The sequence below is a fragment of the Hermetia illucens genome, chromosome 5, assembly GCF_905115235.1.
Source record: "Hermetia illucens chromosome 5, iHerIll2.2.curated.20191125, whole genome shotgun sequence".
Taxonomy (NCBI): domain Eukaryota; kingdom Metazoa; phylum Arthropoda; class Insecta; order Diptera; family Stratiomyidae; genus Hermetia; species Hermetia illucens.
The window spans coordinates 5,421,456-5,443,701 of record NC_051853.1 but is presented as its reverse complement, the minus strand read 5'-3'; the positions used below and the strand labels follow the sequence as shown (position 1 = coordinate 5,443,701).

The following is a 22,246-nucleotide window of genomic DNA, read 5'->3' as shown; positions in this document are numbered from 1 at the left end:
TATACTGTCCAACGTGAATGAACCCAAGCTGGGAGAAATCGGTAAAATACAGCCCAAAATTGGACTCGAAATGGGGTCCTGTTAAACTCGGCGAAGAAGGAGAAAAGTTAACTGAGTTCAAAACATCGGCGAAGCCTTGGGCATATATGCAGATATTAGAATTATAAGTCCTCAGAATTACAATCGAATTCAGAGATATCGATGAGATTACTGCCAACAAGGATATCGTCGCCCTGACCAATGTGCGAGGCCAGATAAAAGCAACAGGATCACTCTCAAGACCATTCGACATCAACAACGGTCTACGACAAGGGGATGCCCTATCATGCGTCCTCTTTAACCTGGCCCTCGAGAAAGTGATCCGTGATGCTGAGGTAAATGCAAGAGGTACGATCTTTAAGTCCACCCAACTACTGGCCTATGCTGACGATATCGACATCATGGAAAGAATCACCCGAGACGTACAAACTGCCTTCATCCAGATCCAGCAGGCGGCGATTGGCGCGACATCTTGGGCTGCACATCAATGAAGGCAAGACAAAATATATGGTGGCAACGTCAGCACCGAAGACGAACCAACCAACAACATCCAACCGCACTGGTGAAACAGGAAGAATAAGGATAGGAAAATACAACTTTGAGACCGTTGACATTTTCTTCTATCTAGGGTCGAAACATCACAACCGATAACAGCTACGATGATGAAATCCACGCACGGTTGTTGTCAGCCAACAGAGCCTAATTCAGCTTACAAAAACTGTTTCGCGCGAAACGTCTCACCATAGGGTCAAAGCTCTTACTGTACAAGACAATGATCTTGGCAGTCCTCATGTATTCGTCGGAGACTTGGGTTCTTAGCAAGAAGAATTGTGAACTCTTGGCTGCGTTCGAGAGAAGAATCCTCCGAAGAATTTTTGGCCCCCTACATGAGGATGGACGATTCCGTAGCCTACACAATGACGAAATCTATGAGCGATACCATGACCGTCCGATTGTGGATAAAATCCGGCTCCATAGGTTACGGTGGGCGGGTCACTTAGTCCGTATGGATGAGGATGATCCAGCCCGGAAAGTCTATAAGGGCAATATCTATGGTAGAAAAAGAAGACGAGGCAGACCCTGCCTAAGATGGAGCGATGGCGTAGGTCAGGACGCCAGACAGCTTTTAGGGATATCGAATTGGTGGACCTCGGCGCAAAACCGGGATGTCTGGAGTTCCTTATTAAGTCAGGCCTAGACCGGATACCGGTTGTTGCGTCGTTGATGATGATGATGATACTCTTTTATTTAAGGGGTTAAAATCCAAAAGTTCGATTGAGGAGGTGGCAACGGTTTATTGGGTAAACTGAACCCTAAAGTGGTGACTTCGACAGTTGAAAAAATAAAGAACAGCAGTTCAACTAGCGGAATCGATCGCCAAGAAACCGGAACTTGGTCGTGAACAAAGGTGTTCCAGTGTTATCAGCTTCTGCAGTACGGCAAATTAGCATCCTTAAGTACAACAGGTTCAGCCAACATTAGCCAGCCCCATTTTTGCACCGAAGTCGGCGCCTCTTCCATCAAATTAGCTTGCAGCAGGGCAGGCAAAGTCTCCACGGGATACTACAAACAATAACCTCAATTCATCATACGGACATGGCACAACAAATCTTGTAGGTTCTTCGAGACAGCTGGAGCAATGCCAGAAGACACGAAACTTCATAATTTTAATTTCGTTCTTTATTTATCTATTCATTTTTCATTTCATACTTCGTATTCAATTATCTTATTTATTTCGTTATATTTTTTAACTTAAATTCAATGGAAATTCCGCTGCACATGTCGGCGGGAAGTTCCTAAGGGGGCAGTTTTTGGTTTTTCGGGGTCTAGTGAGTTTGTTGCAGTTATGGGGGAAAATTCACTGGAGTCATAGTTTGTTTATCCGCTCCGGTGTTCCGCCTCTTTTTCCACTCTCCTTAGATAGTTGAATATGTCACGCGAAGAAAAAACCGCGGGAGGCGCGATTCACCGGTTGGTAGCCATCGCGGTTAAGGTGCCTCACTTTTAGCAGCGATATTCGACAGCATGGTTGGAAGCGCAATTTATGCTGGCTGGCAACACAACGGACGCGACGGGTTTCAACCACGCCCTCATCGGTGTTGACGAAGAGACCATCGGACTTGTTTCGGACATGCTCGAGGACTGCTCATACATCCGCTTAAAGCAGCAGCTGATTCGGTGACTTCCTGTAAGTGAGGAAGCGAAGCTTAATTACTTGCTGAATGAGCTGACGTTGGACGGCTTTACCCCCACCCAGTTATTTCGAGAAATGAGGCAACTGTGTGGGATAAGGTTGGCACGGACTTCCTAAAGTCCTAACTGCAGCGACTCTTGGAGAGCACCCGCGCCATCTTGCCATGCGCGGACTTGGTGTACGCACGCCCCGTGGTTTCCCGAGACGTGACTTGGGAGGTCGACGAGCTCCAGGCCATGGTGACGACACTGGCCGACCCGATCACAAAGCTTAGGTTAAGCTCGAGGGGTATATCTCGATCGTAATTCTGCTCAAGGTCTGCTTCCCGAAAAGATCGTTCGGGTAGTCGCACACCGGGACCCTCATTGGCCTCGACGATTTTTTCGAACAGAGGTCCGAGGCCATTTATTTCGTTCGATTTTCGCAAGGAAATATTCCACGCAGTATATGATCTTGCGCACCTAGACATCAGGACGACGAACCGGCTAGTCCCCGAAGAAAAACTTCTGGCCATCCATGAACAAGGACGTAAACTCTTGGGCCAGACAGTGCATCGCGTGCTAAAAATGTAACATCAGCAAGCAATTAAAAAAGGAAGTTGGCGTGTTCCCGTGGTCGACCAAGCGCTTCCACACCATCCACCTCGACATTATTGGCCTTTTGGCGCATGAATGCAAGTATTGGGTAGAAATTATCGACAGGCTTACGACTAAAGCGACTAAATACACCACAGGATGCAAGTCTAACGCAATAAAAAACTAGGCTCGATGGGTGCCTCGGCGAGGAGCAGTGCAACGTCGTCTTACAATTTTCGTCCCCCTGAGTAGCCATTGTTTTCTGGTCGACACTAGCGCGGAGGTATCGATTCTCCCCGTACCCCGTCCAAACAAGCTGTTACTGCAAAACTTGTGACTGGCTGTTGCGAAATCCTCTCCGAGTCCCTCTTACGGCTACAGCCAAGTGGACATGTGTCTCGGATTGCGCCGAATGTTTCAGTAGCGATTCGTTTTGGTACATATTAGCACCCCAATTTTAGGCGTAGACTTCCTGTGTCACAATGGGCTGTATGTGGACCTGCAGAACAAGGCCCTGATAAACCCCACTACCTCTGTACAGACGTCAGGGAAAATTTCCACCCGCAAAGACGACATTGTTTTGCATTCGTGCTGTCCTCAGAAAGTACCACAACATTTCTAATGAAAGTAATTTCTCCCAGCCAGTTAAATTCGATGTGAAGCACCACATCAACACTACCGGTATCCCAATTTTCTCTAAGGTGCATCCACTGTCACCCCAGGAGCTTGCGTATCTGCAGACTTTCTAATAGCTGTTGGTCCTCTCCACTTTATTTGCTCCCTCAGCCAAATGGCGGATGGGGTCATGTGGAGATTAAAACTGTCTGAATGCTCAGACAGTTCCACACCGATACTCCATTCCACTCATCCATGATTTTGCGCAACCACTTAAAAACTGCCGTATGTTCACGACCTTGGATCTTGCCAAGGCGTATCACCAAATCCCTGTCGCTACCGAAGACATTCCGAAAACGAGTATCTACACACCTTTCAGATTCTTGGAGTCCACCAGGATGACTTTCGGCTTGTACAATGCTGCGCAGACTGCATCTATTGCCGTTTCTTGGTCAAGGCCGCTCATCATCAAGCGATCCTGAACGCTTACTTGTCTGGGCCCAAAACAAAAGACTTGCGCGAGGTTGCGTGGTCTACTGAGGCCGTCCAGGTGTTTGAGATGGTCAAAAAACAGCTTGTTGATGTAACACTGCTGGCATTGCATCAGTCAGATGCACCCCTAGCTATGTTCGTCGATACCTCAGATATAGCGGTAGGCGCCGCTCTTCACTAACGGGTGAATCAAATCTGGCAACCGTTGAGTGTCTTTTCAAAGCATTTCAACCCAGCGCAAGGTAACTACAGTACTTACGATCGTGAGCTACTTGCCGCGTACTTCTCTATAAAATATATCCGTTTCTCCCTTAAGGGCAGGACATTCACCGTGTTCACGGACCACAAGTCCTTTACTTTCGCGCTTAGACAAAAGCCGACAAAGCGTCTCCTCGCCGCCTTCGGCACTTGAGTTATATAAGCCAGTTTACTTCTGATATCTAACACGTGTCTGGAAAAGACAATCCCCGCCGCGATCGATTATACGGAAATCGCCGAGGCATAAAAAGACGACGCAGAACTTCAGAGCCTGAAGGCAGACTTCAAATACAAGTTTAAAAAGTTTCCCATTTTCGGTAAGATGAGCAAGCACGTAAAAAAGGAAGGAGGGGTATTTTCTCGGTTGACCAAGCGCTTTCACACCATCCACCTCGACATCATTGGCCCCGTGCGAGTCTCGCCTCACAATCATCGGCAGACTTATCGTCACCGGACATTAAAGGCTGCCTTAATGCTACCGACGATCTGTTGTGGTCGGGGTCCTCGCCTTTCGTCCTACTCGGCCTCCGTACAGCCCAACGAGAGGAATTCACGGCTAGCCCCGCAGAGATAGTCTTCGGAGAAAATCTGTGCCTCTCCGCCGATCCTGTACTGGACACTAGAGCAGGGTTAAACGATTCAGGATTGCTGTATCTGCTTAGGAATGCGGTTTCGAAGATGCGGCCAACTCCACTGTCCCGACATGCGGTAGCGGAGGTCAACACCCTAGGGATCTTGGCACATGTAGATGGTGCTTATTCCACGGAGGGCGCAGCAACCACCATAGGCACCCTTTACAGTTACGGAACCAGGCGAGCTAGACGTCCGAGGCGGGTCCAACTGGGTTCCTTGTCGAGGCTGGGGAATTCGACGAAGCCGCGACCACTTTGAAGAATCGCCCATGAAGCATCAGATTCGCCAGGTGACCCCCATAGGCGGGATCACGTGGACGGTTTGCTTCGCCGAACCCGTGCGGTTTTAACTGGGGGCGGAGCCATTTGGCGGCACATCGGAGGCGCGAACCTATACACCATTATGAATTTGCGTCCGTCGCTCCATTCAATGGCCGCAGAAACAGCTGACGGACTGACATGGGACTGGGAAATTGAATTATCATTGGGGAAAATCAGTACCCCCTTGTCGTAAGAGGCGACTAAAAGGGATTGTGAGCTAGCAACCTGCAAACTTTTAAAACTTTATTGCTACCAACGTCAACAATTGGCTATCCAAAATGGACTATGATTGGTCCCCAGAATGTGTGCACGCTCCTCAACAGAATGTTCGCCTCCTCCAACTTAAGTGGGAATTTCAACGATAAAAGCGAAGTAAAAGGTTTGGACTTTGGAGAGTATTCATCTCCCTCTTGCGGCAATGTGCTTGTCTACTCTGGAAAGCCAAGTGGTAGCAGACACAAATTGCTTTCGATGGCTACCACAATGGGCGCTCTCTTGGCGTGGGAGCCAATTTCTAACAGACTTCTAATTGCAAGATTCCGGTCCAGGTTAAGGAGCATCATAATTATATGATGATATGCACCAACGAAACGGAGAAAGATGCTTCCTACGAGCAACTATATGCAGTTAAGGGAGGTTTGCTAAAGGTGACATTGTGATCGTGATAGATGACCTGAATGTGGAGCTGGGCTCTGACAACTCTTTCTTCAGACATGTGGTGGGGAAGCATGGTCTTGGCGACTGTAACGATAATGGTGGGTGCTTCGTGGATTTCGCGATGGTGGCACGGAGCCTGTTATGAAGTCAGTTGGGTTTCCACTGACCGACGCCGTCACAATCAGCGCGATCACTTTGCAATTAGCAGGAGATTTAGGAGTTCTCTCCTGAATGTGCGTCAAAAGAGAGGGGCTGTCATACGCCTCGAAAGCGAACCCCATTAGATGGTCCCCACTTCTTTGCTGGGTTTGGGTAGCTCTCGATCCTCCTGCGTTAACAACATTAATGCCCTACGAACCATTTTGGAACAGTGGGCGGAGTTTAAATCTTCGCTTCACCTGCCTTTCATCGAGTTCGAGGGACCTTTCGATAGTGTGAACAGGGAGTATATTGGAATATTCTACGCAGAAGGGACATTGGAAGCGTCAACCAATTTGTATATCCTGGAAGCGTGGTTGCTAAAGACGGTGGCACCGAACTGGAGTTCTGTTAGATTAGTATAGCTTTAAGCAGCAATATTGAATTTACGCTAGCTGTAATTTTTTTTTTATGATTCGCAATAAGTCTGAAGGTTCGCGCTATGTCTCACTAAGATGTGGTTGGCAACCATATGAAATAAGATACAAAAGCAGAAGTCAGCATTCTAAACTATTGCTAATGAAATTGTAATTTATGACAGTGATTTGTAGATCTTAGGGTTAAACCCAGGAAAAGTGGATGATAAATTATGGGCAGGACTACAGTTGGGAAAGAAATTGAACTCTTCCCGTTGGCGATACTATTCCTCCTTTTTAGCGATAACGCCCTCCTTGCTGCCTTCACTGGAGGACGTAGGGGCTTCAATGGACCATGAGTTTATCCTTCTCCTGGACAACTATAAGCCTTCGTTAACACTTGTGGCGGTCTGTCATCGATGTACTCTGGCCTGAGAAAATCGTGTACAATGAACTGAGGCAGGCCAGTTATTGATAACACACTGGGATGGGTCACACTTTAAGAAAGGACAATGAGTGCATTGTTGGCTACGCCATGCATTGGTACCCACGTTTCTAGAGTGGCAGACGAGTGGGTCGCCCTAGCAAAACATGGTGCAGAATAGTCGAGAAGGAGCGTTAGCTTCTCGGGTAGCCCTGGAGAAAAGTAAAGTGTATTTCGGCGAACTGGGAGCAACGATGCGTGGGCGTTGGAAAGTCAAAACTCGCAACGCACTCGAATGTTAGCAGGAGGATTTTCGTAAATGTACATTGTATAATTGAACTATTTCACCCTCTCTATACCGAAATAATTCAATGCCGACAAGAGCGCGATAGCCGAGCTGGTTATGTGTCCGCCTCTTGCTTTAGTTACCCTAGGGGTGAATTCCGGTTCGTCATAGTTGTTTGTGTTTGGTTTTGTGTTGGCACACTGCTGTCGGATTATCACCTGCACAAACTTAATCGTCGATGCTCAATGAAATGAAGCACAGTCCCATTCAGATAGGAAATAATAAGAAGACGAAAAAGAGACTGCGTTGATGTCCTGTACTCCACAAAAGGAGTGGACCGGAGACACATAAGTTAAGTGATGTTACTGTAGGCATTTATGTTAATGTTATAACGCTGAATATTTTATTGTAGGCATGGAAATCTGTCTGTGCATAGGTGCTCCAGAGATCATGTGAACAAATGAAGGGGTTGGAATTATTCATGAGTATATACAATATAATCAGTGACTCTTTTCACATAAATAGAATATTTACTCCTTAGTCTATGTGTAAAACCTACAAAACAATCGTTAAATGTTAAATGTACACATTATGTTCCCGTTGTATTCTTTGAAATAATCTGATTATCTTTTCGATGGTTCCGGTAATCTCCGAGCATTCTATATGGTCCCATTAAAGAAAAAGTATCTGGTAGTGTCGTCGAAAGTGCTAGACACTCTAGTGTATGTTATCCTTAACATTTTATGTTTACTACTATGTAACTTATTCTGGATACACGGAACTTCTCCTTATCCTATGCTGTTATGTAGTACTCCCTTTTTTTCTGGCATTTTTCGTAGAGTATGTAGCAGAGAGCCAGAGTTATCAGGACGGCTATTGTGATTCCCATGCCAATACTGACCCATATTATGGCCTCGTTGATGCCACTATACGAACGACCTGGAGAGAGACAAAAGAGCGAGAAAATACGAAAATTCACTTTTAGAAATAGAAGTGTCCTAAATTGAGTTTGTAAAATAAAAAAAATAAAAGAGAGAAAAGTGAGGAAAACGTTTCCAGTTTTTTTTTGTCAGGCGAAACAACTTTTGTTATCAAGTTTGAAAAATTTCGTTTGCTGGTACACTCGCTATGTAGCTCCAATATATCCTTGCGAATCAAGGAAAACTTATAACACACACATTATGATAAAGATACCGGACGAACTAGTTAGTGGAAAAAGGATGTAAAGTTTAATTAATAAAAGATACAATAAAGCTAGCGAAGCTTCACGTAGGAAGTTTTCACCGTGATTTTAACAACAAACTCTTTTCAAGACGAGTGTTCATGAAGAAATGAAGAAAAAAATTTTCCTGGGCGTGCTTCAGAGTGAAGAATATATTCTTACTTACCATACGATTGTGAGCCTGCAAAAAATATAAGGATATCGTAAAAAGTTGGTAATAATAGGAAATGTGCCGGCTTCAGTTAGTGCTTTTTGATGGATAGTCAGAAAGCGAAAGACTTCGGCGGCCAAGAATGAGGTAAGAATATTAATATTAAAAGACCCGGGAATGGAAACCTGTAGGTATAGCTTTTTTTTTTGGAATATGCGGGATTTCGAGCCAGCTTTGGATAATCAAAAACATCTATTACCAAGGCCAGGATTCGAAACCGGAGCATGACCGCAAAATTGCAAAATTAACGCCTCAGTCAAAGCACCATTCACTTTCTAGCATTCTTCTGACTCATGACCATTTTCAAAGATAACTTTTTTGAGTTTCTGTAACTTATTATTTAATTTAAGAAATGCCAGTTGTACTCCTAATTAATTTCCGGATTTTTTCGGTAGATGGCGTTCTATGTTTTGTGTCGCTGTTGGTCACACATACCTGTCATTTTGTTTAGTTGTTGTCGAGTGTCTAAACTGCGTTGACGTTTCCCCAAAATGTTCCTCCAGCAAATTTTTATTGCGCGTCAAATATGTCGGCGCACATACCGAATTTCGAGGATATGCGCTATGCATTGCTTTTCATGTTCAATCAAGGAAAAAAAGTGTCCGAGAGTCACTGTGCACTTGTGGAAGTTTATGGCGATTGTGCATTAATACTTCCAACATGTGAACCGTGGTTTGGACAATTCAAAAATGGAGATTTCAACCTCAACGACGCCACATGCTCCGTTTGATGACGCCGAATTGCAAGCATTACTAGATAAAGACAACACGCAAACGCAACGACAGCTTGCAGATACTTTGGGAGTTCAGGAGCAAGCAATTTCGAAACGTCTGCGGGCAATGGGAAAAATTCAGTAGTGTGGAAAGTGGGTGCCGCATGAACAAATGGAGAACTGAAAAGTGACGTATGAAATGCTGCTTCAACAGTACAAAAGAAAGTCTTTTCTCCATCGTATTGTTACGGGCGACGAAAAGTGGTTGTCTTGGAGAACCCTAAATGCAACAAATCGTGGGTGAGTCCAGGTGAAGCATCGATATCGACGGCTTGACCAAATCGTTACGGCCCGAAGGGCATGCTGTGTGTTTGGTGGGACCAGACGGGTGTGATCTACTTTGAACTGCTGAAACCTAGTGAAACTATGAACGCCGTTCGCTACAAACAACAAATGAAAGATTTAAACCGAGCGATTGCGGAGAACCGACCAGAATATCGAGAAAGAAGAAGGTGATTTTGCTCCACGACAATGCACCATCGCATAAGTCGAAAGTCGTTCGGGACACGCTGGAAAAACTCAAGTGGGAGGTGCTTAACCATGCGGCTTACTCACTAGACCTGACCCCCTCGGATTACCATCTCTTTGCCTCATTGGACCACGCACTTTCTGAGAAGCGCTTCGAAAATTTACGGAAATGGCTCACTGAGTGGTTCACTTCCAAAGACAATCAATTCTACTGGCGTGGTATTCACAAATTACCAGAAAGGTGGCAAAAATGTGTAGAAAGCGATGGAAAATATTTCGAATAAAATAACTATTATAGTTCCTTTGGAATTATGTGTTTTATTCACAAAAAAACCGGAAATTAATTAGGAGTACACATGGTAGTGGATGGAAAAAAAATAAATTACTAAGTAAGTATTGACCTCAGGAGGAAGAGAAAATACTAAACTTAATTTACCCTTAAAACTGAGGAAAGAGACATAGTCAAAGGACTCAAGCTTTAAGGCATTGTAGGACATAGACATAATATCGGGATCAGAGAATGAAAGTGAAGCGGACTTAAAAAATGTCGCACTACATGTGCTACAGGAGGTAATGCAAAATAAAGTGTCCAAGGAGAAAGAGCAGTCCCTCGGGAAATTCCAGAGTTCGAAAAGGGTACACATATCAAGCAAGATTCAACGTTGTTCAGAAGTTGAACAAGGTCAGGAAAATACGTGACCTCGTCATTGTTTCCTCAGATCAATCAACCACCTGTGGTTGCATTCGAGCACATATTTTGTAATGAAGTATCCTTGATTAGGATGGACAAACAACCATCTTGAGTGGCCGAAAACGACCTAGAATGAAGAGCTTTTCGAAAACCTAAAAGAAACTGGCTAAGTGACCGTGAAAGTCTGCCCGCAAATATTGAAACTCCATCAAAGCGCTTAGTTGATACGTTTTTCCACGCTTTTGTGCTAGTCAGGCTCGGGAATGTGGGTGGTCCTTTGAGCGCTTCGATCGCTCACATGTCATTTTTACAAAATCAACGTATCTATACCAATGCGTGGGTCCGGCCCGGATCTAAAAAGAACCAAACGAACAACAACTAGGACGCGAGCAAAACCTGGAGAATAAAAAACAACGGATCAACGGTAGGCGTGGAGCCTTGGGTCTCCAGACCCAAATGCCGGGAGGGGGTGCGTGGCGGAATCCACGAAGGATTGTAGCCTGAATCATTATTTCCTGTGCCTCAGATTTTCAATGAGGCGCGGTTACTGCGATTCCCTCCCTTCCACGTCATCACTAGGCCATTATTTGGAGGATGTCCTTAACGTATAAAAACAATCAACAAACAATAAAGCCGGTCCCAAGCCCGGTTGCGAAAGGAGGAAGGATGGATAGCTTCAGTCTGAATGGCTGGACGCCACCGCAACGTCTCAGGGGGTAGGTGAGGAAAGTGCAGAAACTTTGCAATCTTGCAGATTACTCACTGAGGAAGTTATCCCCACACCTGGCAGTTAGGTAATAAAATGCAAATCCATTTATGAGAAGGAGAAGAAATTTAACGTCCGGCACGGATAACCGGCGGGAGTCGTCTGACTTGGTCACTGGGTCGGGCTCCCGTAATGGACAGCACGGCCTCGTGGGGCGGTTCGACGTCTTGGCGCCACGACGACCAGGAGCACAGCTCAGCCTGCTGAAGCTGCTTCGCCACAATCTGTGGCGGCTACTTCAGCAGGTTCGCGTAGGCAGCGAATGAAATGGACTGAAGAGATGAACCTCTTCATCATCCGCTCCTACTACGAAATAACAGCCGGGGGCGGGTACAACATCTCACCGCCCCTTGTTGCACCAGAGATTCGTCGAGCGTTTCTCGCAATTCGCGCACGTAACTGTGCAGCGAGTCGCAGACTAGTACCGCTTTATTACTCGCAGCAACACAACCGCGGCCACCATCAGGGAGCGTGTTCAACTTAAGGTCATCGGGGAAACTGGTGACCGAGAGTCGAGGGGGCAGAGACGATGGCATCACCAACACCACGCCCCACTGCAGGTAACAGTTTCAGTACTCTCTGAAGCACTCTTATCCACCGTCCAGCTGAAGTTTCCGCTGAGGTTCGGGACGAATTCCAAAGAGTGTGTATAGAATTCTCGGATATGGATCCTTTACATAGACCAGGTATTCCTAGGCTCTATGCATCTCCTGCAACTCCGGGAATTCTATGTCAAATCAATGATAAGATTGCATCTCGGCTGTGTGCTGATATGTCTCTGCTGCAACTACAATCACTTGTGTATTGTGGTGGAGTTGCGGCTATCAGATTGCACGGTGAGAAGATTCGCTTTCGTGTTATTGGTTTGAGTGACCAAAGAGATCCACCATGAAAAATTCGTCTGGCACGTCGGTGGGACTCACTAAGGCAGGACATTGCTAGACTGATTCAGATCAGCACTGGCAGTGCCAGCAGATGGGTGAGAAATAAAGTGCAGAGGGTTTACGGGAACTATACCATCCCCAGTGAGATACCCGTAGTTGAAATTCTGGACACACTAAAGCAGAAACTTTCTGTCATATGCAGTCGGTTACGACGGTATGGCGAAAGTCATTCCAGACGTGTCCAGAACGCAACATACGCGAGGAATCAGCGGAGCTTTTTCAGATCTCTCAACGAATCCCTACAGAGCGTCCAGACAGTGCAGTTTTCTGTGACCGGTGACGGAAGCGAAAGAATATTGGGGTGGACTTTGGGGGTCACCCGCCCAGCGTGCTGAGCATGCTAAGTGGATCACCGCCGAAGGCACCACCATGCCAATATGCCTGGCATGAATTTTGCGGATGCTACCGAAGAGGAAGCTCGACGAGCCATAAATAGCTCGTAGAACTGGAGGGGCCCAGGTCTGCATCGGGTGCAGAATTTCTGGTATAAGAAGTTTACCAGCGTACAAAGTCGATTGGCACACATCATAAACCAGGTCATGAGTCGGCCGGAGGAATTTCTACCCTTTCTCACAGCGCGGATTACCTACCTTATCCCTAACAAGGACACGGTGCAGGACCAGCGGACACAAGACTAATCAGTTGCTTACCAACCCTCTACAAATTCAAAACGTCCATCATTAGTGGAAGGGTCAATGTGCACCTCGAGACCAACAATATTCTGTCCACGGAGCAGAAGGGCTGCCGAGTCTGTTCAAGGGATTGCAAAGAGCAACTCATTATCGACTCGGTAGTTGTAGGATAAGCAACTACAGGCCAAAGAAACCTCTTTAGTTGCTATTTCGATTATGCCAATGCTTTCGATAGCATCTCGCACACCTGGCTAGTCGACGCACTATATCTGTACCGCATTGATCCGAAACTAATAAAGTTTTTGGTGACAGTCATGGAAGGGTGGCACACCACCTTATCAGTGCGTACCTCAGAGAGTGCTAACACCTCAGAGCCCATCCAAATACGGAGGGTCATCTTTTTGGAGGATTCTTTGAATCCCCTTTGGCTTTTTGGTTTTTCGTGGCACTGAACTCCCTTTCATGGTTACTGAATGATGCTAGAAGCACATGCTTTCGCAATAAAATATGGCCTACATGCTAACTGCGAACTGACACACTTAATGTACTTAGATTACATCGAGTAGTATGCTAGTACTGATGACCATCTTAGAAGTCTGTTGCGAATGGTAAACATGTTCAGCCGCATGCCGGACATAGCACTGGAGACCTCCGCATCCAAGCTATGACCGAGACAGGCTTCCACAAATACGTAGGGATTCTGCGAGGAACCCATGCTCGAGTTGGTGATCTGAAGGAAGCTCTGCTGTCCGAATTCCTGCGACGTGTAAAGCTGGTGCTGAAATCGCATCTCTCGGGGAGGAATAAAATAAGCGCGTTGAATGTATTCGCTATCCCTTCACTTGCTTATGTATTCGGATTATTGCCTTGGACGAAAACCGATCTGGAAAACGTCCAACGGCGGATACGGACAACTATATCCAAATTCCGAGTGCATCAACCAAACTTTGCCGTGGAGCGAATGAACCTGCCTCGTGACATCGGAGGTAGGGGCGTGGTTGACATGGCGGCACAAAGTCATCGCCAAGTCGACTCGCATTGAATTATCTTTGGCAGCCATTTGTCGAACAGAGGGTTGTGTGATGGAGAGCTCTTTCCTGAGACAGAGGGATCTATGTGTGCCATTGAGGATGGCGTATTCGCCACCCGAACTTATAAAAGCTCATCATGAAAGAGTGGGTGGAGAACGACCAGTGCAGAATGTTTGGTTCGGCGTTAGAGACGTTGGACCATCTTATTTATGGTTGTACTGTTATGGGACCGGTGCAATACATGAACAGAAATAATGCTGTATTAAGGTGATTCATCAAGGCCTTGCATACAAGTATGGGCTGATCACGGGAACATGTGCGGTTTACCGATATGAGCCGAAAGCATTACTTCAGACCGGCATATATTGAAACTGGCTAGTTCTAACTGATCGCCATATTCCATACAACAAGCCTGACGTACTGTTAGTTGACAAGACGATTCACTTCGCACATATTATTGATGTTGTTATCCCCAATATCGAGTGGAAATAACCGAATATAACTACGACGATGAAATTCGCGCACGATTTTTGGCAGTCAGCAGAGCCCATTTCAGCTTCCATAGAATCAAAGCTCTTACTGTACAAGACTATGATCTTGTCAGTCTTCACCTATTCCTCCGAGATTTGGGTTCTTAGCAAGGAAAATTGAGAAATCTTGGCCGTGTTCGAGAGAAGAATCCTCCACCAAAAATTGGCCCCCAAGTGAGGATGGACGATTCCGTAGTCTACATAACGACGAAATCTATGAGCGATACCATGACCGTCAGGTTGTATACAAAATCCGGCTCAATAAGCCGCGGTAGGCGGGTCACTTAATCCATATGGATGAGGATGATCCAACCTGAAATGTCTATAAGGTCGATATCTATGGTAGAAAAAGTAGACGAAGCAGACACTGCCTGAGATAGAACGATGGCGTAGGCTATCCTTATTAAGGCAGGTCTAGACCGGTTACCGGTTGTTGTGCCGTTGATGATGGTGATAACGAAGAAAAGCGGGAGTGAGCAGCAGCAGATTGAGCAGCCACGGAGGTAGTTTCAAGAAGACCGTGAGGCGCTCGAACCAGAGTCGTCTGGTCGTGGATATCTTTAGCAAATGTAGAAGTAGTTCCTGGTTCTGCAAATGTTGATACCCAACGAGGTTTCCGCAGAGTTTTGTTCGTAGGTGGTTTCAGTTCGTGTCAGATGGAGGCTAACATATCCGAGTGCTGATTGAGTAGGCGCATCGCATCAGTTAGTTTCACGTTGCGGTAGTTATCACAATGATATGAAACGTTGGAGGAAGAGGGAGGAAGGATTATTAACAATGGATTCTGTACCAAACCTTCAGCTCCCGAATTTTATTTTTCACGTCTTTGAGACATAAATGGGTCATGGTCGCCTGCTGTTATAGGTTGTTGACATTACAATAAAAGTGCACCATGCGTAACATTTTTGGTTCTAATTTTGAACTTACCTCTAGAAAAATGGTAGATTTTGTTGACGTATTTTTTGGTTTATGGTATTAAGTGGAGGTTCTTTAAAAATGTTATCAGTGGCACAATTTGGTAAAAGCTATTAGACTCATCAGAGTTACTGATTATTTTATATAAGATTTTTGTTGAAAGGAAGCATCTTAAGCTACATGAACTTCACCAGCAAACGGCTTCAACGTCTTCCAGCAGTGCTATTAGGACTGACTACGCAATCAACGGGCAACGAAGTCATGTGGCCGTGGAAACATCCTGGTTCTACTACCAAGGGAACTTTGAACATTACCAGAGAACTACTCTTTACAACACCTTAGCTTCAAGAGAAAATTTGCTGGGACATTCCCAACCAGGATGAAGCGAAAGATCGGGGTTGTGTTGCAAAGTGACAGAATCATACGGATTCTTCCAGGATACTCAATTGTATTTTAGACAGAGATACTGGCGATTCGGGAGGATTATCGAAGAGTAACTATTTTGGCTACCAACGCTAGCTAGCTTTAAAGTCAGCGGTGACATTCTCCAAGTTAGTTAATTGGCACAAAATTGAAAAGGACAGTACAGTAGAGTATAGGCAGTTAGAGCAAAATCTTTCTGTTTTGGGTTCCCGGACGTAAAAATATAAAGCGGGGTAAGTAGAGGGGATAAAGGCCCTCATGTATTTTCTTTGCAATCGACCAGATAACTAACTCTAGGTATACCATTCTTTGACCGTAGCCACCCCCTTTCTCGAGTAGCACTCCAAGAAGCAACACCCTCAAATAAGTTCAACTAGGACCCTTATATTCTCTTTACTGGATGAAATAAGGTCCTCGGCTCCCGTCACATTTTTTTCATGTGCAGCTCACGAGCAACTTATCAAATACTTTGGAAGCAAATATTGACGAACTAATCAGTGCTGCTTGGTTAGAGTGTTTGTTTGTTTGTTGTTACATTTAACTTTCTATAAAAGTGGTATAACCGTAAATTAATGTCAGCTTTTTTTCATTATTTTCCTTTTATTTAAATAGATATTTGCGCAATAAATTTTCATGACACATTGTGGAAGTATTTTTCGGCGATTTCAGAGTAGAGTGATGATGACAGTTCTCGACTTATTTAGCATGACCCATGAAAGTGAATTTTTATTATTCCGCATTTTACAACCATTAGTGGTATCTTATCACTTCATCACTTCATGAACCTCATTAGCTATATCAGCGCCGTGATCAGTTTACTATCGCATGAATAACATCTTGGCGTTTGAGTGATCAGATTAGTACGGTCTTGCTGATGAATATCGTACCATAACCTAGGGTTAGGTGATGGGTTCATGGGGTTCAGGACGAATTTTACTGTTTTATGACGTTATAAATTGGTCTATGGCATGGCATAAGTTATAAGGCGACACCGAATGCTGTTTAATATCTTTTGTGCGAAACTTCGACGGTTGCCCCCCCCCCCCTCCCCTGTCAAAATCAATGAGAAGAAAAAGGACGAGGTACATGCAATGCATCTCCATAAGCAACAAGTTACCAAAGAACTGGGAAGAAGCTCCAGATCAGACTAGACTGACTAGACAGTAATGTCTTCACCAATGGACCTCGGCCTATTCCTTTGGAATTTGAATAGTCAACTCGTTAAGTAGAACCAGTACGGTAAAAGAGTTTGCTCGGAAAGTATCATGATTCAATATTTACGTTTTGGTACCCCAATCCTTTGATCTGACTGGTTGTACAATTGTCACTGGTGACAGATAGATTTTGTAACGTGACTGCATGTCGGATACTAGTTGACTCAGCTGTGAGTATTTGACCCAAATCGGAGTAATAATCCCGGAATCCCGAAGAAACGTCAACGTCAAAGGAAGTCATTGTAGACGAGGATCATGTAAAGCTGGAAGAAAAGAAAGCATCAGGGAGGGTAGCTTGCGCCTGATAAATTCACAAAAAGGAAAGGCTCACCCCAAATTCATAATAATTACAGGAGCATGACGAACTCAACAAAAGATCCGCTGATTATTTGCAATTCGATAAAGGAAATGCGTTCTTTATAAGTACATGTTAAAGTAAATTGGCCTACGACGTAACAATTGCTCAAAAAAATTCGGACGTGTGCTGTGCAGTCTCTGTGCGGATACGAAACGCCTTCAGCTGAAAAGTATGAATACTCTTATGACAGTATGAATACTTTCGTCTGTGCTGTGATGGACACGTGCAAATACGTAACGCTTCTTGCTGGTAAGTATGAATACTTTCATAGTAAGTGTATGGAGGATTTTTTTGTGTCTGATACGATAGATAATGGACATCCTACCTGCTGGATAATATGGATAGAACTGAAGACGTCGTCTCTTGGTCTGATCCGACATCAAGTGGTTGCGAGCTTAGGACTCCTCAACTCTTAAACAAGAATTTAAAGCGATTATTTGGAAAAACTCGAACCTAAGAATGTCCAACCTTCGGAAAGTGTGTTCAGATGAAATGCCTACGAAATCGTAGCACCAACGAACTCAGCTACGCAAAAGATTGCAAAGTAACTCTGGAACGAGATTATTAGGCCAAGAGGTCATCAAGAAACTGAGACAGATAAGAGGAATACATAATAAGCATCCGAGCATCCAAGTAAGTGAAGCACTAAATTTATTTGAAGATTGGCTCAACAGTCACGAGGGCATGACAGAGTGGAGGAGGAAGATTAAAGGTTCAGAGATAAATTTTATAAATCAACTTTGTTAGTAGTAGCATGATTTCCACCAAACTTGCCAGCATGATGATTCCTATCAAAAACCTATCAATTAACTAAAGGGGGTAGGTAGGTAGGTATCAGTGGCCGCTCCGAGGAGCCCAATTAGCGCTTTGGTGCGCCGTTTTGATGCCACAAACTCCAAAGACCGTGACTGTTGTTATATGAACAGGGAAGAAGAGCCCAGCCGGCTCGGATCCTTAGAGCCAGCCCGTAGTATTCACGAAGGAAAGCAGCTCACCGACCCAGCAACTAGAAATCTCACTGAAGTCCCCAAAGAATGGTTTACCCAGTGTCTGCAGCCTGACTCGAGTCAGAGCTGGGCAATCGCGGAGAAAGTGCATGAGGGTTTCGCTTCGTTCTCCGCAGCTTCGGCAATGCGAGTTGTAGGGTAAGCCGAGCCTAGCGACATGGTCCCCTATGGGCCAGTGCCCCGTCCAGACCGCCGTAATCTTGAATACATTTGTACGCGTCTGGCACAGGAGCTCTCGTGATCGGGCTATGTTATAAGTGGGCCAAATTTTCCTTGATTTGGCACAGCTTGTAAGCCTTTGCTATCTTAGGCCCGCGGCTGCTAGGTAGTGCGAGTAGACTCGGCCTCCGACAGCCGCCAGCGGAACACCGACTGTATTCGCCGAGGGACTGTCAAGAGCAGAGCCTTGCCTGGCCAATCCGTCAGCCCGCTCATTCCCCTCTATGTTCCTATGCCCGGGAACCCAGAGGAGAGTGATCTTGAGCGTGCTGCTCAGATGGTTGAGCGCGTCTCTGCACTGCCCCACCAGCCGGGAGGATGTCGTCGTTGAGTACAAGGCCTTGATGGCCGCTTGGCTGTCGGTCAGAATGGCTATGTTACGCTTGGGGCTCGAATCACGCTCCAGCTATCGACAGACTTTCAATATCGCCAATACTTCCGTCTGGAATACACTGGTGAAACCTGGGAGACCATACGACTTGGACACACCGAGTGTATTCGAGAAAACCAACGCGCTGACTCCATAGGTCATCTTTGATCCGTCCATAAAGAATACTGTGTCATAGGCTTGTAACACGCCGCCGGTCTTCCACTTTGCCCTGGTTGGAAGGTCCGCAGCAAAGATACTCGTGAAGTTCAGCTTGCGTGTGACATAGTCAGTGGAGGATGCCCAGATTTCTCGAGGTATTTCATCTAGAATGTTGCTGTGGCCGTAGGACTTCGCTGCCCAGCATCCGGACTCACGTAGTCTGACGGCACTGCACGCTGTAACATATTTGATGTGGAGGTCTAGGGGGAGGAGATGCAGGAGTACATTGAGAGCATCTGCCGGGCAGGACTGCAGAGCCCCCGTAGCACCTGCACACGCGGTTCTTTGAATCGTGTTAAGCTTCGTTCTGTTGTATTTCTTCTTCAAAGCCTGCCACCATACAATAGAGCCGTACGTTAGGATCGGACGCACTACAGCGGTGTACATCCAGAGAACCATCCTCGGCCGGTGACCCCATTTCTTTGCGAAGGTTCTCTTACAGGCTATACAGGCCTTCTTAACCCTCAGTTCTATGTTCAACCTCCAATTTAGCTTAGGATCCAGGATTACACCCAGATACTTTACATTAGAGGAAAGAACCAATCTTTGTTCATTCAGTCGTGGTAGATGGAATTCAGGTATCGTCGTCTTGGTGGTGAACAGCATCAGTTGCGTTTTGGTTGGGTTTATGCTGAGTCCGCATCTTGCGGCCCACAGGCACACCTTTCGCAACGCTCCTTCCATGATGTCGCTCATAATGGACAATAGCATCCCTGATACTAATATCACCAAGTCGTCGGCATACGCCACCACCTTCACCCCGCTGCTGTCCAATGTACGTAGAATTTTTTCCATTGCTATTAACCAGAGTACCCGTGAGATGGCACCACCCTGGAGCGTGCCTCTGTTCACAGCTCTGGTCAACTGGTTGCCTCCCAGATCGGATTGGATTATTCTGGTACTCAGCATGGATATAATCCAATGCGTGAGGTACCCCTCCAATCCAATACCGGTCAAGGCTTCCTTGATGGCGTTGGTACTGACGTTGTTGAAAGCTCCTTCTATATCCAAGAAGGCAGCAAGGGTATACTGCTTGTACTGCAGCGATCGCTCAACCGTGCCAATTACCTCGTGCAGGGCGGTTTCTGTGGATTTTCCTTTGATGTATGCATGCTGGGACTTAGAGAAAGGCGTTCTCTCCATAATCGTCCTTAAGTGAATGTCCAGGACGCGTTCTAGGGTCTTCAGCACGACAGAGGTCAGGTTGGTTGGTCAAAAGTCCTTCGTGGACTCATGACCGCGCCTGCCCGCTTTCGGTATGAAAACCACCAGTGTGCGCCTCCAGGACTGCGGTATGTATCCTAAAGTGATGCAGCTCCGGTAAATCTCAACAAGCCACGGCACAACCCTTTCCTGCTGCTTTTGTAGCATGACTGGCATTATGCCATCTGGGCCTGGAGATTTGTATGCGTAGAAGCTGTTTATAGCCCAGCCGATCCTATCCCCGGTGATTACCGATTTGATAGTCTCGCACAGCTGGGGTTGCCGCAAACCGTCCAAGCAAGGTTCTGACTCACCGCCCTCCTCGCTGGAGGGAAAGTGCGTTTGAACTAGCAGCTCCAAGGTTTCGCTAGAAAATTCCGTCCAGGAGCCTTCCGACTTTTTAAGGAAGGATGGGCTCTTATTTTCCTTGGACATAATTTTACTGAGCCTCGCGAATTCACTAGTGCTTTCAATGTTCTGACAAAATAGTCTAGCCAAGTCCTGACGGCCGACTTGTACTTCTTTAGGCAGTCCTTGTATGGCTGCCAGTATTTTTGCCTGTAGCAGATGTTGAAGATTTCTCCGGTCAGCTTCCTGAGACTAGAGAGATCTTCGTTCCACCACGGTGGCAGGGTCTTTTTGCTGTACTTAGTAGGGCACGAGATTTTGAAGGCGGCATCAAATGCCTTCTCCAGAGCCCCGACCTTTGACTGCAGTTCGTCTGTCGTGCCAATCCTACCAATTTGCGCACCGGAGAGTTTGTTTTTAATTACCTGACCAAACTTTCTCCAGTCGATTCTCCTGGGGTCTCTAAAGGGCTTGGAGACCTCTGCGGCGAGATCTAGACCGAAGAGTATCCAACTGTGGTCAGAGAAGGATCTCTGGTCAGACACTCTCCAGTCCTCCACCCTAAGAATCCCGTTGTCGGTTATTAGGGTGATATCAAGGACCTCCTCCCAACTGTCACAGTTCTCCGAGCAGGGGAAATGAAAGGCGGATTCGCAGTAAATTTTCAAAATATAAAAATATACCAATATTAGACTTTATTTAAGCAGATATCATAACGGAGAGTGTTTTGAGACCTGGATGCCATACGCTTGGACTCCCATAATTTTTCCAGATTTTTCGGTTGTGTAATTTCAGAGAATGTGTTCTTGAAGTAATTGCTTCATTTTGGAGCCCTCCTCCTCTTTGATAATAATGTCAAAACGAATATCTGATTCGAAAAGTACTAATTGATACCTTTTATTTTATACCCCAAATGGTTATATTCGGTTAAGTTGTACAATTCCTACCTTTCCACTAAATTTTCGTGTTGATCGATACAGTCGTTTTTGAGAAAAGTGGGTGTGACAGACATAAAGACAAATAGACAAGCGGAGAAGCAGACAGACAGTGAAGGCAGCGCAGAAGTTTTTGGTCGTGGGGAAGGCTCGGATGTTTGTTTGCCGACAAAAGGAAAAGATCTCTCGTAAGAGGTGCTTCAAGTGCCTGATGTTTGGACACTTCACGAACGCATGTACTAGCGGCATCCATCAATATAGAAGTTGTGGGGAAAAAGGACACATTGCCTAGAAGTCCAATAGGGACGCCAAACATATTTTATCCGAAGGAAAGGAGAGACGGGATAACCAGCATATTGCCGGAAGTGATAAATGACCGGAATTTAGTAAGGGGCTAACTGCCCAGGATTTGCTTGCGCAGACCACTTACTAATCCGTGATCGAGATTGCTACCATTAGTGTACAGATCAGGACAAAAAACTTGACGGTGTTGCATGGGTTCGAATTGTGGAGCGATATGGGTATGCGGTCGTCAAGCCTTACCATAAAGCATGGATCAGGCGGCCAGTGGCTTTGTGTCGAGAAAAATAACCGGTATATTCGTACACAGCTGACCCCCCCCCCCTCACACTGCCTGAATTTGAAGACCTGTTAGATAATCTTGTTCGCGGCGCGGGCGGAGATCCAACGCTGATGGAGTGAGGCAGCAACAAGACTCACG

At 45.8% G+C, this 22,246-nt stretch overlaps 1 protein-coding gene across 2 annotated transcripts in view; it reads right to left on the bottom strand.

Moving 5' to 3' along the window:
* Nucleotides 1-7,548: 7,548 nt before the first annotated feature.
* LOC119657891 overlaps nt 7,549-22,246 on the bottom strand; it is a 35,285-nt gene continuing 20,587 nt past the window's right edge. Inside the window, exons 2-3 of one of the 2 annotated variants that reach the window (XM_038065034.1) lie at nt 8,436-8,450; nt 7,549-7,986 (exon numbers count right to left, since the gene is read on the bottom strand). In XM_038065034.1, coding sequence (XP_037920962.1) covers nt 7,841-7,986; nt 8,436-8,450 — 161 coding nt within the window. In that variant the 3' untranslated portion in view covers nt 7,549-7,840. The remainder of the gene's footprint in view (nt 7,987-8,435; nt 8,451-22,246) is intronic. The other variant, XM_038065035.1, reaches the window with a different exon arrangement.